The sequence below is a fragment of the Suncus etruscus genome, chromosome 13, assembly GCF_024139225.1.
Source record: "Suncus etruscus isolate mSunEtr1 chromosome 13, mSunEtr1.pri.cur, whole genome shotgun sequence".
NCBI lineage: Eukaryota > Metazoa > Chordata > Mammalia > Eulipotyphla > Soricidae > Suncus > Suncus etruscus.
In genome coordinates, this window is record NC_064860.1 from 96,151,985 (window position 1) to 96,171,390 (window position 19,406).

General features: G+C 45.6%; 1 protein-coding gene across 1 annotated transcript in view; it reads left to right on the plus strand.

Annotated features, from left to right (window-relative positions):
* Positions 1-19,406, plus strand: part of IGSF5 (immunoglobulin superfamily member 5) — a 33,972-nt gene that overhangs the window by 8,486 nt on the left and 6,080 nt on the right. The window contains exons 3-4 of the mRNA XM_049785620.1: positions 816-1,133; positions 6,637-6,930. Coding sequence (XP_049641577.1) covers positions 816-1,133; positions 6,637-6,930 — 612 coding nt within the window. The remainder of the gene's footprint in view (positions 1-815; positions 1,134-6,636; positions 6,931-19,406) is intronic.

The window sequence follows — 19,406 nt, forward strand, 5'->3', positions numbered from 1 at the left end:
ACGATGGCTGATACTGCAGTTTTTGTGTAGGGACAGAGTCTTTTTTTTTTGTTCTGCGCTCAGATATCACTCCTGGCAGGCTCAGGGGACCCTATGGGATGCTGGGGATCGAGCCTAGGTCCATCCTGGGTTGGCCGTGTGCAAGGGAAACACCCTACCGCTGTTCTATCCCTTCGGCCCAGGACAGATTCTTTTAAAAATGTTATTTATTTACTATTTTTAAAATTGAAACCATTGTGATTTACAAAGTTTTCCATAGTTGGGTTTCAGATACCACCCATGTCAAAGGGAGAGATTCTTTTTGTTTGTTTATTTATTTTTTTTTGTTTTGGGGCCACACCCTGTGATGTTCAGGGGTTACTCCTGGCTATGTGCTCAGAAATAGCTCCTGGCTTGGAGGACCATATAGGACCCCGGGGGATCAAACCAAGGGCCGTCCTAGGTCAGTCAAGTGCAAAGCAAACGCCCTACCGCTGTGCCACTGCTCTGGTCCCCTAGGGGTCAGATTCTTAAGGTACATCTCTGGGGAGGAGGTTAAGGGTGGAGAGCGCCTATTTCTGTTTGAAAGTCTGCTAAGGGGCTGCCTATGGAGTGGCAGGGAGTAGAGTGGATAGGAGGCATGGGGTGGGGGGTGCCTTTCTGTTCCCTCATTTCTGAAGCTCCTGAACTGTGGGGGAAAGACCTGGAGTTGGGAATCTTCTGAGCCAAAGGAAGTTCTCCCACCTCCCAACTGGTGAAGTACTGCAGGTTCCCCTGCGCTGTTGACCTAGGCACATGTAGTCACTCAGCCTTTCAAATCCTGGCAGTCTTTCCAGGCGCAGAATACAACAATCAAATCCTAGATGGCCCCAGAGACGCCACAGTGCTGGCTGGCTCGGAGGCTCGCTTCAATTGCACCGTCTCGGACGGATGGAAGCTCATCATGTGGGCGCTGAATGGGGTCGTGGTGCTGAGCCTCACGCCCACCCAGACCATCATCACCAACGAACGCTTCACCTCCGAGAGGTACTGGGAGGACGGCAACTTGGTCTCTGAGCTGATCATCTATGATGTGCAGCCGAAGGATGCAGGGCAAGTGCGATGCAGTCTCCAGGACAGTGACCGGGACAGGTCGGCTCTCCTAGCCGTCCAGGGTAGGTGCATGGCTGGCACCCAAGACAAGAGGGGCCTTTGGAGACTGCGGGGTCCCATGACCCCTGTGGGTCGCGGGAAGGAGGATGCCTCAGGGGTCTGGCCTCGCAAGGTGAGAGATGGGCAGTTTTTGAGTCAGTGAACGTTGTTTTTTTTTTTTTTTCTGCTTCCTTCCTTCCCCCTCCCTCCTCCCTGTTCCCCTTCCTCTTCCCCCATCTATTTCAACTTTTTTTCTCGCATCAAACTCTTTTTTTTTTTTTTGGGCCACACCTGGTGGTGCTCAGGAGTTACTCCTGGCTATGCGCTCAAAAATTGCTCCTAGCTTGGTGGACCATATGCGACTCTGGGGGATCGAACCTCCATCTGCCCTAGGCTAGCGCTAGCCTTACCGCTTGTGCCACTGCTCCGGCCCCTTTTTTAAAATACATATTTGAATTGAGTCGCCATGAGATACAGTTACGAAGTTGCTCATATTTGAGTTTCAGTCATAAATACTCAACATAATATTTAACACCCTTCACCGGGCACATTTCCCACCACCAGCACCTGCATGGGAAAGTGGAAGACCTGATTATCCAGTAATCTGCTGAGTTATTTATTAATTCAGGAATCTTAGCCTAGATAATATTCCAGCTACATTCTCAATAGTGTGACTTTAGAAAGATGACGAATGACCTTGTACCATCCACCCTTGCTCGGTGTGGAAGCCAGTGCCTAGGGCTCAATAACATCTTTGCTCATGGCTCTCAGCTATAGTCATTCTCACTCATCTCAGACCTTCCCAGTGGAAGGTCACTCTGGGGTTTGGGGCCAAAGGGGGCTCAGGGATGAACAGAATAAGGTACAAGTTCTGCTCTCAACAACCTTGTGAGTGAAGAGTTAATAGCGTCCATGTGTGACTAATGGCGGCACAAGGGTAGATATGGCAGGTGACATGGAAGAGACACAGATTCAGTGTTTAGTAGGGAAGGGAGGTGAGAGGATTGGCCCAAACTCCAAGATGACTGCGAAGAAGGTACCATCTGGAAGGTGACAGGCAAATGGGAATGTGAGAGGAAAGAACCCACCTCTGGGACTAAAAGGCCTGGCTCACTATGAATGCATATACGACAGAGGGAATCCATACATTGGTGTGGTTTTATAGCATCTTTCCCCAGACTGACCCACCACAGAGTTGTCTGAATAGTCTTAATATGCATCTTGAAAATATTGATAATTTCTGTAGCTTTTGGGTAAAAGGTAGATGGAAGCACAGGCTTGTAGGGAAGTAAAGATCTCTCCAAGTTCAGACAGAAGGAGTGGGGGCAGAGCACATGCCATGTTTTCCCTGTTCTGAGGGGCAACTTACGCATTATTTTGTGGGTTCTCCCAAGTGGTACTCAGGAGGTTATTTCTAGTCATAGGACCCTCTGATTTGGTGGTTCAGTGCTGAGACAAGAATGAGAAGCTGCTGAGCAATGTCCCCTGGCCTGCAGGGTGGTCTGGGAAGTTACCTGTCTCCATGGATACACTCAGATGGTTGAGTCTTTCTGGACACACTCAAATGTCACTTTTTTCTTCCCACTCTCACTCTTACATGTCCATAGGAAGTTTGGCTTAACTCAGTGGACAAGAATATTTCTTATTTGGGATACAGAGAGGGACATTGTGTTTTATGAGGAGACATTAACCACATCCAGTCCCATCACCATGGCCTGTGGGAAAGCTGCCAAGAGAGGAACTTCTAAGTTCTCTCAACAGAAAGACAAATACTTCCTTTTCTCCTGTGGTATCTATGAGGCTGGTCAATAAATATTCACTAGACTAGAGCTGTACCCCTTCCCCAGTATTTTTAGAGCATTCTATCCTGTAGCAAGACTTAGACAGTGATACTTATCTGTGATAAAATAAAACAAGACTGTGCCATGTTGTGATGGATTTTGATGTAGCAGAAAAAGGAAAGTCCCTGGACAGAAAAAAATTCAGATCCCTTGGTGCATCCAGCCTTTCAGAAAACACTGCTTATCAGGCATTGGCATGGTACCAGAGAACTTCCATGGGAATCTACAAAAACACAGGAGTGCTTCTTGCTCAGCTTCCCATCTGAGATGTCAGATGTGTGGTTTTATTTATTTATATATATATTTATTTATTTATTTATTTTTGTTTAAGGTTGGCCAACTGAATAATCAATGAACTCCCCAAATTATTCTATTTTTCTCCTCACTACTCATTTATTTATTTATTTTTGTTTAAGGTTGGCCAACTGAATAATCAATGAACTCCCCAAATTATTCTATTTTTCTCCTCACTACTCATTTATTTATTTTTAAATGAATCATTTAATAATTGCATTGCCATGACATACACAGTTGAAAGTGGTTCACAACTGAGTTTCAGTCATACGATGCACAACATGTACACCAGCACCCATTTCTTGCCACCAGTGTCCCCAGTTTGCTTCTCACCTTTCTCCTTGCTCTCTCCCCTGTCTGCCTTTATGGAAGACATTTTTCTTTGTTCTCTTTCTCTCTCTCTGTCTCGCTCTTTCTCGCGCTCTCTCTCTCCCTCCCGACTTTTGTTTTAGACACTCTGGTTTGCACCATGATTTCTGAAGGGGTATCATGCCTATTCCTTTTCCTCCTTTCAGCACTCAGTTCTTGTCCAGAGTGATCATTCCCAACTCTCATTGCCATAGTGCTCCCTTCTCTGCTTTAACTGTACTCCCTTTTCTTTGGAACAAGCTTCCTCCCATGAACAAATCCTCCTAGTCCTCATCTCTGTTGTCTCTGGTTATTACATACTATCTTTTCTTATTTTTGGACAAACCATTGTACTACAAGGTTGGAATGCAGAGGCAGATAGAAAAACCTGCCAGAATACAAAGAACTGTACATCAGTATAGGCTGATGTCATATTCTTGCTAATTTTGTCTTCTTGCTAATATTTCACAAAAATATGTTAATCTCTTTGAATAAGTAGTAGGATATTATTATAATGAAATATTCATTTTTCTATTTTTATGGAAGCCCCATGATTTACAATATTGTTAATCACCGAGTTTCCCCGCATAGTGTCCTAACAACACATCAACCACTTCCCTTCCACTTTCCTTCACCCAGATCCCATAGATCCTTCCAGTCCACCTCACCAACCACCATCACATTAATCAGCTCACTTCTAAAGTTTGAGTCTCAGGTTCTGCTGCCTTTGATCATTTATTATTGCTTTACTAACTTCCTTTATGTCCCCCAGATGAGAGAGGTAATTCTGTATTTGTCTCTCTCCTTTCAATCTGTTTCACTCAGCATGATACCCTCCAGTTTCATCCACATAACAGAAAATTGCATGAATTCATCTTTTTTTGATAGCTGAATATTATTACATTGTGTGCAGATACCTCAGTTTATTATAATCTACTCATATTTTCTTGGATACTTGGGCTGTTCTCAGACCTTGGTTACTGTGAAAAGAGCTGCAATGAATGAAAGTAGGCACCCAGATGTCTTTTCCAATTAGGCCTTTGTAATAGATGGTAAGAAGAGGAATTGCTGATTCATATGGAAGCTCAATTCTTAGTTTTTTTTTTTTTTTTTTTTTTTTTTGAGAATTGTCTATATTGTTTTCCAAAGAGTTGAACCAATGGATATTTCCACCAGTAGCGGTTGGGGGTCCATCCATGTCAACTCTGATTGTTTTGTTCTTTCAATTTTATTTATTTTGTTTGGGGAGAACACCTGGTGGACAAAAACAGAGGTTACTCCTGACTCTGCTCTCAGAAATCACTCCAGGCTGGCTCAGGGGACCATATGGGAATTTGGGGATCAAACTGGGGTCTACAAGGCAAACACTCTTCTCACTGTGCTATTGATCTGGCCCTATGTTATTGTTCTTTTTGACATGTGCCAGTCTCACTGGTGTGAGAGATCTCCTTATTGTTTTTATTTGCTTTTCTCTGATGATCATTGATGAAGAGGACTTTTTCATATACCAATTGGTCATCTATCTGCATGCTTTCTTTGAGGAAATGTCTATTCAGCTCTTTTCTCCCTTTTTGTATTTTTGTAAAGTTTTTTTTTTAAATGCTTTGTATATCTTGGATATTATTAATTCTTTGTCAGAGGAGTGATGATAAAATATTTTCTCCTGGGGCCGGGCGGTGGCGCTAAAGGTAAGGTGCCTGCCTTGCCTGCGCTAGCCTTGGACGGACCGAGGTTCGATCCCCCGGTGTCCCATATGGTCCCCCAAGCCAGGAGCAACTTCTGAGCACATAGTCAGAAGTAACCCCTGAGCATTACCGGGTGTGGCCCAAAAACCAAAAAAAAAAAAAAAAATTTTCTCCTGGTCTGCAGGGCATCTTACTCATGCTAATCATAGTCTCTTTTGTACCCTAGAAGCATTTTCATTTGATATAGTCCCATTTGTTGATCTCTGCTTCTGCTTGTCCAGTGGCATGGAGTCTTTGAACATGTTTCTGGAGTCAATGTCATGAAGAGTTCAACTTATGTGTTCTTCAATATACTATGGAATCAGGTCTGACTTCAAGGTCTCATAAAAATTACACACATCTAATTCTGATTTCAAATTATGGTAAACATTGATAGCTATAACTCACATAAATGAAAGATCTTTGAAGTCTTCAGTGATTTCTTTTAGTGTATAAAATATAGAAAACCACTGCCTAGTCATTTCAGCCAGTAGGTAGAAAACAGAGCCTGGAATTTAACAGTCTTGGCAATTTTGCAGAAAAGCCAGGTCTGAAATACAAGTTTTGTTTTATTCCCCTCTAGAGTTTTCTTCATTATATTTCAGAATGAGTGTGCGAATATGTACGTATCAGTGTTGATATATTTCAGTAACACTGTGCCTATACCTGGTGAGTCTTGTGCTTCGATTATTTCAGTGACATTACTATCAGTTCTGATAGTAAAAAGGAGTCAGAGCTGAGTCCTTCTGAGAGTGAAAGGCATTCAGGGTGACTTCCTTCTTGTTGTGGCTGCTTTGAGACACAGAGAAACCCCTGGAAAGACTTGGGAGTCAGATCCCAAGAGGTACAAGTTCCTGGTGAGGTCAGAGGTGCTGAATCTTGAAGTCACTTGGGTGCGGTTGGATCTTCGGCCAGTAGAGCACTCACAAAGAAGCATCGCCCAGTCACTTTGGGGGAGTAAATCGGTTTCTTGTAGGTAGGAAATGGATATTTGTAGTAGGGGAGAATAAGGTGTGGACACTGTGTCAGCCAACCAAGTAGGATGTAAAAGGAGATTAAAACAGGGCGTGTGCTTAAGGTGATTAGCTTCATCTTTTATCCCCCCACCTTAGATGCTTCCTGGTGAGCAACCTCAGTTTCCTTCTGGACCCTGGCAGGTGGACAGAGAGATCCAGAGAAAGGACTTCCCAGGACAGACCTGATCTATATGGTCAAGGGAGGTGGGACTTCTGATGCCTACCTTGAAGAATACATGACAGAAAACTCAGAACATGGTAGATGTGGGACATTCTCTCACAGCTTTCTCTTTCCTTCCCTAGTTGTGGGGACACTGTCCATCCCCAAGACCGGGCACGTGCTCAAAGGCCAGCCTTGCAACGTCACCTGCTGCGCCTCGGGCTGGATCCCGCTTCCAGAGCTTTCCTGGAAGTTGGAGATCTCAGCGAACAATTGGAGCTACAGTTCCACCTCGGAGCCTAGCGACCCCCAGCGCACATCGAGCATCCTTACCCTGGTGCCCCACGACAACGGGTCAGTGACGTGCGTGGCGGCCATGAGGGGGCTGCCTGAACACAAGTCCATCACCGCCAACCTCACGGTGGTCTCGTCCCTTGGTGAGTGAAACCATGTGTGCTGCACACTTTCCTGTGCCTGGTGGCTCTTGGCACTGTCCCGTCAAGTGATGCCAAGAGTCGCCTGCAGCCTTGAATTCAGGAGGGGGGAGATGGAGGTCAATCACTTATATTTTCTTTATTTTGGTTTGGGGGCCACATCTGGTGGAGCTCAGAGCTCAGTCCTAGCAGACCTTGGGGGAGCCCTATACAGTGCTGGGAATTGAATCCTGGTTGACCACATGCAACACAAGTGTCCTATACACTGTACTATCTCTCTGGCCCTTCCTTCCTTCCTTCCTTCCTTCCTTCCTTCCTTCCTTCCTTCCTTCCTTCCTTCCTTCCTTCCTTCCTTCCTTCCTTCCTTCCTTCCTTCCTTCCTTCCTTCCTTCCTTCCTTTTTTTTTTTTTTTTTGGTTTTTGGGCCACACCCGGTAATGCTCAGGGGTTACTCCTGGCTATGTGCTCAGAAGTTGCTCCTGGCTTGGGGGACCATATGGGACACCGGGGGATCGAACCTCGGTCCGTCCAAGGCTAGCGCAGGCAAGGCAGGCACTTTACCTTTACGCCACCGCCCGCCCTCTTTTCTTTCTTCTTTCTTTCTTTCTCTTTCTCTTTTCTTTTTTTCTTTCTTTCTTTTTCTTTCTTTCTTTCTTTCTTTCTTTCTTTCTTCTTTTCTTTCTTTCTTTCTTTCTTTCTTTCTTTCTTTCTTTCTTTCTTTCTTCTTTCTTTCTTCTTTCTTTCTTTCTTCTTTCTTTCTTTCTTCTTCTTTCTTTCTTTCTTTCTTTCTTTCTTTCTTTCTTTCTTTCTTTCTTTCTTTCTTTCTCTTTCTTTCTTTCTTCTTTCTTCTTTCTTTTTCTTTCTTCTTTCTTTCTTTCTTTCTTTCTTCTTTCTCCTCTTTCTTCTTTTCTTCTTTCTTTTCTTTCCTTTCTTTCTTCTTTCTTCTTTCCTTCCTTCTTCTTTTCCTTCTTTCTTCTTTCTTTCTTTCTTTCTTTCTTTCTTCCTTCCTTCCTTCCTTCCTTCTTTCTTTCTTTCTTTCTCCTTTCTTCCTTCCTTCCTTCTTCCTTCCTTCTTCCTTTCCTTCCTTCCTCCCTCCCTCGTTCCTCCTTCCTTCCTTCCTTCCTTCCTTCCTTCCTTCCTTCCTTCTTTCTTTCTTCTTTCTTTCTCCTTTCTTCTTCCTTCCTTCTTCTTCCTTCTTCTTCCTTCCTTCCTTCCTTCCTTCCTTCCTTCCTTTCCTTCCTTCCTTCCTTCCTTCCTCCTTCCTTCCTTCCTTCTTCTTTCCTTTCTTCTTCTTCTTCTTTCTTTCTTTCTTCTTTCTTTCTTTCTTTTTCTTTCTTTTTCTTTTCTTTCTTTCTTTCTTTCTTTCTTTCTTTCTTTTCTTTCTTTCTTTCTTTCTTCTTTTCTTTCTTTCTTTCTTCTTCTTCTTCCTTCTTCTTCTTCTTCCTCCTTTCTTCCTTCCTTCCTTCCTTCCTTCTTCCTTCTTCTTCCTCCTTCCTTCCTTCCTTCTTTCCTTCCTTCCTTCCTTCCTTCCTTCCCTTCTTCTTTCTTTCTTCTTTCTTTCTTCTTTTTTCTTTCTTTCTTTTTTCTTTCTTTCTTTTTCTTTCTTTCTTTCTTTCTTTTTTCTTCTTTCTTTCTTTCTTTCTTTCTTTCTTTCTTTCTTTCTTTCTTTCTTTCTCTCTTTCCTTTCTCCTTTCTTCCTTCCCTCCCTTCTTTTCTTCCTCCTTCCTTTCCTCCTTCCCTCTTTCATTCCTTTCTTCCATCCCTCCTTCCTTCCTTCCTTCCTTCCTTCCTTCCTTTCCTTCTTCTTCCTTCCTTCCTCCCTCCCTCCCTCCCACCTTCTTTCTTTCTTCTTCTTTCTTTTCTTTCTTCTTTCTTTCTCTTTCTTTCTTCTTTCTTTCTTTCTTTCTTCTTTCTTTCTTTCTTTCTTTCTTCTTTTCTTTCTTTCTTTCTTTCTTTCTTTCTTCTTTCTTTCTTTCTTTCTTTCTTCTTCTTTCTTTCTTCTTCTTCCTTCCTTCCTTCCTTCCTTCCTTCCTTCCTTCCTTCCTTCCTTCCTTCCTTCCTTCCTTCCTTCCTTCCTTTCTTTCCTTTCTGTTTATTTATTTATTTTTTTTGGTTTTTGGACCACACCCGGTGATGCTCAGGGGTTACTCCTGGCTATATGCTCAGAAATTGCTCGTGGGTTGGGAGACCATGTAGGACACCGGTGGTCGAGTCACCGTCCATCCTAGGTTTGCGTATGCAAAGCAAATGCCCTACTTCTTGTGCCACCACTCTGGCCCTGTTCTTTGTTTTATTGTTGTTGTTTTTTTTTTTTCACTCTTGGTTGTGTTTGGGGTATCATTTGTGGTGCCAGAGATTGAACCTAGGCTGGTTGTGTGCAAATAAATACCTTAGCACCTGTTCTATCTCTGGCCCTGTTTCTATGATTTTTTGGTGGAGAGGGCTGGGCCATACTCTGTGGTGCTTCCAGGGTTGCTCTTGGTTCTGCACTCTCCCTGTTATGCTATTATGAAGGTCCCCATTTTTATGATTTAAAGTTAAAGTTAACTTATTTAATTCAAGGGAATTTAGGAGGGAGTTTAGGATATTCCTTGACAAGGAACAAAGGGTAAATCTAGAATTCAAGCCTTGTCTGTTTTTCTTTCTCTAGTTTACTTTTTTTTATGTTTGCTTTTTTTGTTAAAACTTTATTTATTGATTGATTGGTTGTTGGGCCACACCCAGTGGTGCTCAGGGGTCACTTCTGGCTCTGCACTCAGAAATCACCTCTGGCAGGCTGGGGGACCATATGGGATGCCGGGAATTGAACCAGGTCCCTCCTGGGTTGGCTACATGCAGGGCAAATGCCCTACTGCTGTGCTATCTCTCTGGTCCCTATCTTTGTTTAAATTGGGGCTACACTCAGTAGTGTGCAGGGCTTAATCCTGGCTATGCACTCAGTGATCACTCGTTGCAGGCTTGGTGGACTTCTACTTGCTTCTTTTGAACAAAGAAGAAGCTTTTCAGAAGTTGCCAGGATGGTAGAACGAACGCTTCATTGAACATGGCAAATATTGACCATGTTTGTTTCTCTTTCTAATTTTTATTTATTTGTTTATTTATTTATTTATTTATTGGGGGCTACATCTGGTGATGCTGAGGAGCTACTCCTGGCTCTGTGCTCAGAAATTACTTGTGGTAGGCTTGGGGGATCTTATGGGTTGCTGGGGATCAAATCCAGGTCTACCATGCTCAAGGAAAATGTCCTACCTCATATTTCAGGAACTCTTTGGGGGAGTTTATTCCTGACCCTGTCAGGCAGCAAGGATCAACTTTCTCCTTCCAGTACCAAGATGTTCCCCTTAGCTCATGAATGGGGAAAGAACAGATCCCAGTCTGCTGACCAGAGTCTGTTTATTCTCCTCTAACAATCCTTATATAGGACCAAAAAGGAAACTGAGATATGTGAAGGGTAACAGGACATATAGTCCAGGGGGTAGGCGTGGCACTGGGTGAGAGGATAAGCATAAACAAGGGTTTAGGAGTGCCCTGGAACATCACAGCCTTGGTAGATATTATCTCCTTTAACCAGAGCTTCTATGAGGGAGGAGGAACGGTCCAAAGTCAAATTCAATTATGAATCACTAATGATACGGGGATGGCATCCCTCTTTGTGTTGTCCTTCCCCATCTCTGGTGTCATGGCATCTCCGAAGCTTTCAGTCCCAGAAGAATCCCTGAAACTATCGCTCTACAGGTCCCCTTGGAACAAATAGCTCTACAGGGGTTCCCTCTGCCAAGGCTGCTCAGGAACAATGTCACAGAGGGCACCCACACCTCCGTCTGTTGTCTTCTTAGACCAAAGCCTGCCCTGCATATCAGGAATGTGATGTGAAGACACAAGTGTCCGGTTACCCCTTCCCATGATCCCTGTGTCCCTGTCATAGGCCTGCTCTGGGATCACTTCTTTAACCTCCTCCACTCGCCCAAGGTCCTCACCTCCTGCTCTTTCCTGTAGAAACATGTTTATATCTCCAGTCTGTCTTTGCCAGACGTCCTTCTGTTTGGATTGGCCTGAGTTTTTCCAGCAGACTTTCTTTCATTTAGGCTAAATGGTTTTTTTTTTCCCCTTTCTTTTTTCTAAGACATGGGTAATGTAATGTGAGTACTTGATGTCAGTTTTTTTTTTTATTTTTGATCAAAAAATATTATTTAGGTGTGTGTGTGGGGCGGGGGGGGGGGGAGAGAATGCACCTTGTGGTGCTCAGGAGTTACTCTAGGCTCTGCATTCAGAATTCACTCCTGGCAGGCTCAGAAGACCTTATGAGGTGCCAGGGATTGAACCTGGGTCGGCCACGCGCAAGGCAAATGCTCTCCCCACTGTGCTGTCGCTCCAGTCCCAATGCCAAGTTTTTGAGGATGTTGAGACACATCTAGCGGTTCTCAGGACTTGCTCTTGGCACTGTACCCAGCACAATGAAGGAATGGCCAATTATTTAACTCTCGATTTCCAGAAAGTTCCAGATTTGGCCAGTGCAACTCCCTTTCGGCCAATTCTGATATTCTTTTGACATATCCTTAGACATTGCCTGAGCACTTAGTTCACAGGGATGGCCCAGACTCTTTGTACCTTCCACCCCAAGCCTGACATCGGCCATTCCTCCAAGGAGACACCCCGGGTTGCAGAAAAGTAAAGTACATCACAGTGTCATGGGAGAAGGTTTAAAATACTCAACAGCATCAATTTGAACAAAACAGACCTTTGAAACTGCACCTTGTAACCAGGTGGAGGTGCTGCCAAGGGATTTGATGGACGACTTTGGGTGCAAATGGTTTCAGAGATGAGCTGGCACATAAAGGTTTGATGTGAACTGGTGGGAGAGGGTGCGTCTGCTCCCTTGCTCCCCTGCTCTTGAACGAATCTTGCTCCGGGACTAGGCAACGGACAGTGCTGGGGAGGGCCGCTGAGCCTGGTAGCCTCACATGGACACAGCCTACTGGACTCCACTGAACCCCTTTGGAAAAGGGCAATTTGCTTCCAAATAATTCATCAAGGCCCAGAGCCTTGATGGTGGCTGGAGGCTTTTGTGTGTTGTTTTCTACAAATTTTTTTCTTTCTGTTTTTATCAAAGTACCAGAATTTATTTATTAGTGTTAGTGAAACTTTCTTCTGCTTTTATTCTTTCCCTTTAAAATTTTTATCACAACACTGTTATGTACCAAGTTGTTCATAATACAGCCATTTCGGGCATTTAATGTTCAAATATCAATTCCTGTCCAGTGGGACCTTTCCTTCCTCAGTGTCCCCAATCTCCAGCCCACCACCGAAGCCTGCCCCCTTTACAGGCACAAATTGACTTTCTTTTCTTAATGGGCCACATCTGGCGGTACTCAGGGGTTACTCCTGGCTCTGCACTCAGAAATTGTTCCCAGCAGGCTTGGGGGGAACATATGGGATACTGGGAATTGAATCTGGGTTCATCCTGGGTCGGCTATGTGCAAGGCAAACACCCTACTGCTTTGTCCCAAATTGACTTTGTAGGGTTCCAGAGTAGAAGGACGAGGCCACACAACTGGAATAAAGTTGAACACTTGAATCCATCTGCCAACAAGATTCCACAGCCTGGCCAGCCAGGGGTCATCCCCTGAAGGAGATTAGCCTCGCCCAAGGTCAAGATGAAGATTGTATAGGGAAGGGAATATAGAGAGTTTCCAACTTTCTGTTTTTTTGGTGGCGGGGGGGGGGGGTCACACCTGGCAGCGCTCAGGGGTTACTCCTGTCTCTACACTCAGAAATCACTCCCAGCAGGCTAGGGGGACCATAGGGGATGCCGGGATTCGAACCACCATCCTTCTGCATGCAAGTGAAATGCCCTACCTCCATGCCATCTCTCCAGCCCCAGGTTCCAGCTTTCTGATGATCCTGAAAATGACTGGCTCTTGTCTAGGGGCACCTTCCTACTGCTCCTTTGTCCTTCCCTGATAGGCTACCTGGTATGGCCAGGTAGACTGAGGTGGGGGTCTGTGGAAATAGGCTTCTGAAGCCCCAGCATGTGGCTCACACCATCTAGTCTTTACTAAATGGTGTTTCTTCCTGCTCAGAACCTAAGAAGAAGCCTGCCATGTGGCTTTTACAAAATGGCATCCCTCCTTGTTCAGAATTCAGGTCCCAACAGACTTCCTATTGCTTGTTGCAACACAAAGGCAAATGGAATGATCAAAGCTTAGATCAACCAAGGTCAACTTGAAATGATTGTTCTCTCTCTCCCCGGTGTAAATAAAGTCAGTGTCTGGGGATTTACAGCTGTGGTTGGTGTGAGTTGAGCTTCTGCATTACTGTTTAGGCTCACTGAGCTTGGGAGGTTTCTATGGAACTTTCTCATCACATTTCCTGGCATATTGATGGGCTGACCTGTTTCCCCGAAAATAAGCAGTGTCCTATATTAATTCTTGCTCTCAAAGATGTGCTAGGTCTTATTTTCAGGGGATGTCTCATTTTTCCATGAAGAAGAATATGATACACATTTATTGTTAAATGAAAATAAAGGAAATTTGTTACCTATATATGGTATGGTAGTACAGTAGTTGTTGACACAAACCAGACAAACTGAACCCTACTGTATCAAGAATTTACTCATAACCTTGAAAATAAATTTTTATTCTGAGACAGAGCCTAGTGGGGGCCTTATTTTTTTGGGGGGGATGCCTTATATTTCACCCAGAATAAAACCTGTAAGTAGATCTTATTTTTGGAGGATGTTTTATTTTAAGGGAAACATGGTATAAGAGATTGAGGTGCTACGCAGCCACATGGTCCAGGATTTATAGATCTAAAGCATATTTGGTGGCTTGGCAGTTTGATAAAGCTAAGTCGAAGAGCTGGGTTGTTTCCTATAGAAGGACATAGGATGTGGCGTTGGGCTGCTGTAGTGTAAAATAAAATATATAAATCCATGAGTTGGTGAGTTCACCCCTGGTACTATGTTTCTAACCCCTCATGCAGATGGGTCTGATGAAGCAGGGTAGCAATGGAGAAATAATACACCAGCAGTCTGAAAAGATATTCATTGGAATCAGCTTGTTTTATTCCTCATGGCCTTTCTCTGCCATGTGCTTTCGCTGCCATGTGCTTTTCTCTAGAGCCCAAAGCTAGACCCTTTCTTTATTATCCAGAACCTCACCCACCAGAATGGGGGAAGGCCCTATAATCCAGGTGGGTTTTTATAATCCAGGGGAGGGGCCGGCGCGGTGGCACTAGAGGTAAGGTGTCTGCCTTGCCAACGCTAGCCTAGGACGGACCACGGTTCGATCCCCCGGCGTCCCAGATGGTCCCCCCACCAAGCCAGGAGCGACTGCTCCCCCCCCCAGAAGGCCACTGAGGAATCATCCAGAACTGAGTTACCTGGAAAGTATCTACAGCCCTTATTTTATTTTGGTTGTGACACTTTCCTGCACCGTGGTCCTGCAAGTTTGGCTTATTGGAGGCTCTGCGGCCTGCTAGAGGCCCATGAGCTGCTTACAAAGGACCCAGAAAAACATCCCTCCCATCAGTCATTTCTGGAAGTGCAGCATACTGTGTTGATTTCTAGAATAATCTCTTTAAGCCCCTGAAAGCCCTGGAATCAACACGTTTGCTTAGGAAGCCTGTGAGAGCCAAATATTTGTTGGCAGTTCGTTGAAAGGAAAGAAAGGGCTAACGTGGCTGGTTTGAAGATAAGGATGCTTTCTCCTTCACAGCCAGGCAGAGGGAGAGCACTGTACACACAAATCCAGCAGGGAGAGAGGCTTTGAGTGCCTGGCCGTGCTGACAGAGGTCCCTCAGCCTATCTGCTACTGCCTGTGCTCTGCAGATGGCCAGAACCTTTATCTGGGAGGGGACTATATCTGGCAGTGCTCAGGGGTTCCCCAGGCTCTGCCCTCAGAAATCACTCCTGGCAGGCTCAGGGGACCTTTGGGATGGATGCTAGGGATCATATGCAGCCACATGCAGGGCAAACACACGCCCTCTATGCTATTGCTCCGCCCCCTTATTATTTTTTATTCTTTCTTATTTATTTTTTTGGGTTTTGGGGTCATACCCAGTAGCTCTCAAATTACTCCTGGCTCTGAGTCAGGAATTACCCCACACTCACCCCTTTATTTTTGTCATGTTTCTTTGCACACATCACTTACCCTCTCTGTGTCTTGCTTGTTTCTGCCATCACAGTGAGATCAGGATCAGACCTTGCCAGCTGGGTGGGTGCTCTTGGGGGGAGCAGAGAAACAACCTCACCCAGGGTGCTTGGAAATAGCTTCCAAGGTTACCCTCTACCACACTAGGGATGCACATGGTTGGGGGATCCATGGCAGAACTGCTGGGCCTGAGAAAGTGTGTGGGATCGTTGAAGACTGCCCTGAGCACTGGTTTCTTTCTTTCTTTCTTTTTTTAATTTATTCTTTCTACTTATTTATTTATGCTTGTTTGTTTTTGGGCCACACCCAGTGACACTCAGGGGTTACTCCTGGCTCTGTGCTCAGAAATCACTCCTGGCTTGGGGATGTCATATGGGATGCTGAGGGATCGAACTGCAGTCCGCCCTGAATCAGTCACATGCAAGGCAAACGCCCTACTTCTGTGCCACCACTCTGGCCTCTATTTTATTTTATTTTTTTGGTTTTTAGGCCACACCTGGCAGCGCTATGGGGCTACTCTTGGCTCTGCTCTCAGAAATCACTCCTGGCAGGCTCGGGTGACCATGTGGGATGCCAGGAATCTAACCCAGGTCTGTCCCAGGTTGGCTGCATGCAAGGCAAGCACCTTATCACTGTGCTATCTCTCCAGCCCTCCTGAGCACTGCTTGAAGAGCACCTCGAAAGGCCATTTTTCTTTGTCCTCTGTGGGTGGGGAAAGGGCAGTTGGAGACACTGAGCATGCAGTAAGTTCCCGCCGTGTGAGGAGAAGGGAGAGGTGTGTCTGGGAGTCTCCCTCAGTCACTCCTTGAGCGTCACTCAGCTGTTGGTGGCTATTTGCCATTGCAGGCATGTCCTCCCCTGTACCCCAAGCCGAGGCCTCCCTGAGACCCATCCTGGGGCCACGGCCTGTCCACACAGCCTCTCTGGTTCTGCACGACCCAGCAGTGTGATCCCAACAGGCTGGTTCCAAATTTGAGGGCAGGAGGAGGAGACCTCAGGAGTGAAGCTCCTGGGATTTCTGCAGTTCAGGAAGCATCTTAGTGTCCCAGATTTGGTTCTCTCAGTGTCTTACCTGCAGGGCTGAGGTCAGTGGAAACACAGTTGGCCAAGAGCCGGTCTCCTACCTGTTCTGCTATTTGGGCCCTGCAGCCAGGATTTTGATCCTTCTAATGAAGCAGAAGCCTCATGCCCAAGTCCAGGGCATTGGAGAGATGCGAGTCTGGAAGCAAACACTGATGCAGGAAATTGTCCACACACAGTTAAGGGATAAAACAGAACCAGGAACTGCTACCTGCAAGGCTTTTGCTCCTAAGAAGCAGATAACTCAGTGGTGGAAAACTGGACCCACCATTGGTTTTTCCCTGAGACCCAGGATCTTTATTAGAAAGCACCATACCACCCTGGGGGTGGAGAACAGGTGATCGAAGGCACCAATCCAAAGGATGCTTCCATCCAAAAGTGCTTCCAACCAAAGAGTAATAAGCATATTATGAATAGGATGGAACCAGGTTAATCCAACACTCCAGAAAACCACCTTCAGATGCTCCCAGCATTGCCTCTGGTCTAGAAGCTGTATCGAACGTCTCTCCATAACAGAGAGGATGTACTGCATGTTAAATGAAGTCATTTACCTGGGGTGGGAGCTATAGCACAGTGGGGAGGGCCTTTGGCTTGCACACGGCCCACCCAGAGTTTGATCCCTGGCATCCCATAGGGTCTCCTGAGCAGCACCAGGCATGATGCCTGAGTGCAGAACCAGGAGTAACCCTTAAATGGACCTAAACACCTAAACAAACCCAAACCAGGAAAACTAAAAATGCAGCAGTTTTCTTCCTGTGTGGTTTCTGATTCGTGAGAGAGGGCTTGGCTATGCTGAATGTGGTGGTATGGGAAACCCGTGTGTCACTGGGTGTGGCCCCCCAAAAACAAACAAAAGAAATGACAAGGGCCAGTCCTAGCACCAGGCTCTCTCCCTTCCTTGCTTACATCCCTCCTATGGGGAAGGTCATTCCTGAGATGCTTCTTGTAAAAGACCAGAGGATAGAAGGGGCTACACAGTTGAGCCTTCTGGACAGAAACTTGGCAGGTGGACAGTGTCTGCCACAAAGGAAACACCCTTGATAAGGAAGTGTATGGCTTTCTCCAGCCCCTCTCCCCTAGTTCCTTGTTTCAGAGTTCATTGTGAACCTCAGCTGGTCATCTCTGAAGGTTTTGGAGGCCTGCAAATCTCGGTGGGTGATAGGTTTATGGGACTGGAATCAGGACACCTTCCTGACAGAGCTCTCAAATCCCAACTCAGGCTCTTTTGGACACCTGCAGGCAGCTCCTGAGAATGGGACTTGAGCAGTGAGATGAGGGTGGCACTGTTGGGTGGGGCAGATTCCAAGGTGCCCTCGTATCAAGGCTGAGGCTGCCCTCAGGGAGGCGGGGACCTGACACTGGGTGGTTGGAGCTGCCTCTACCGACTGCCAGTGCCACAGAGGTGTCCTATACTTAGCACTCAGATAATCTTTCTCCTGAGCAGGTAGAGAGGAATGTTTTGCCACGGGACAGCTTGCATGGGCACTGCTGGCATTTTGGCTGCCCAGGAGGAATTCTCTGGGCGTGGATCACTGATTCTAGTATCAGAACCCCCTTGTCCCCCCCCAGACACTCCTTCTTGTACCCACTGAAGTTGGGTTCTGTGTTGGCATGAGCAATATTCTGGTGTACTTCATAAGTGGGTCTCTGTGAGCGGGTTTCTTTCTGGATGGAAAGACAATGATTTGTTCTGTTTGTTTTGGGGGCCACGCCTGGTGGTGCTCAGGGCCTACTCCTGGCTCTGCACTCAGGGATTACTTCTGACATTCTTGGGAGATCATATGGATTGTCGAGGATCAAACCTGGGTCAGCTGCATGTGAATTAAACGTTCTACCTGTTGTGCTATTGCTTCAGCTCCCTTTTATTAACTTATTTCTTTAGCGTTTGAAACTTCACACACTATGGTTTACAAAGTTGTTCAGAAAAACAGTTGTTTCAGGTAGTCAGTGTTCCAAGACCAATCCCACTACCAGCACTGGTTGGATTTAAAGCACTAATATGGGACTGGAAAGGGTGTCAGGAAAGGATATAATTCTCTCTTCTTCCTTCTCCACCTGTCTTTGTGCACTTGTTTCTTTTACCCATATCTCCCAGCCCATATCAATGGGCAGTTGTGGAGACATGGGCTTAGAAAACTGGTTTTGACTTTCTCACAGTTCTACTTTTTTTCTCTGGACATATAAGTATGAGAGGGAAAATGAGTTCTATGTTTGGCATATAGCATTGTCTTCTACATGTAGAGTCAAAAGGAACTCAGGCATTTCATTTATCTCTATATATGTGTTTATTCACTCATCCACCCATCTATACATCCACCATCTACTCACTCACTCACTCACTCACCCACCAACCCATCCATCCACCATCATCCACCCATCCATTCATCCATTCATCCATCCTTCCATCCATCCACCCACCCACCCACCCACCCACCCATCCACCCACCCACCCACCCATCCACCCACCCATCCATCCATCCATCCATCCATCCATCCATCCATCCATCCATCCATCCATCCATCCATCCATCCATCCATCCATTCTTCCATTCTTTCATCCACTGGTCCATGAACACATCCATCCATCCATCCACTCATTCACTCACCTGTCCACTAAGGCACATGTCTGGTCATGCATTCATACATTCATTTATTCATTTGCCTGTCTGTCTCTCCACCTCTTCATCTGCCTGTCCATTCATCCATCCACTTATCCATACTTTTTCATCCATCCACCCATCACCTACCCCATGTCTCTATATGACAGGAGCTGGGGATAGACCAGTGTGTTCTGAGCATTTAACTTCAACATAGAGATAGTCAATTGTGATTTTAGGATCAGTTTTTAAAGGAAAAGTTGAAGCAAGAACAACCCAGAGCTGTTTTATTGGTAGCCTCTGGTTCCCAAGGGCTGGGAGGGCCTTGACTTGAAAGCAAACCCCAGCATTCATTAGAGGAAATCTTTCATTTGTCCTAAAGACAAACCATCTATTCAAATAGCTCAAGCCCTCCTGATTGAGTGACAGTTTTACTGAAGAGCAATTCCCATTGCTCAATCTGAAGACTATGTGGGGTGACTTCAGTGGATTTCAAGAGGGGAAGTGAATAGCTGGATTAAGGCTCTTTGGGACATCAATTCAGTTCCTGTGAATCAGTGGGCAGGACCAATCTTACCAAGCAGTGGGACTTTTCACCATGAAGGCAGCACCTCCTGCTGGGCTTCACCAAGCACTTGAAATGTGGCCAGGGC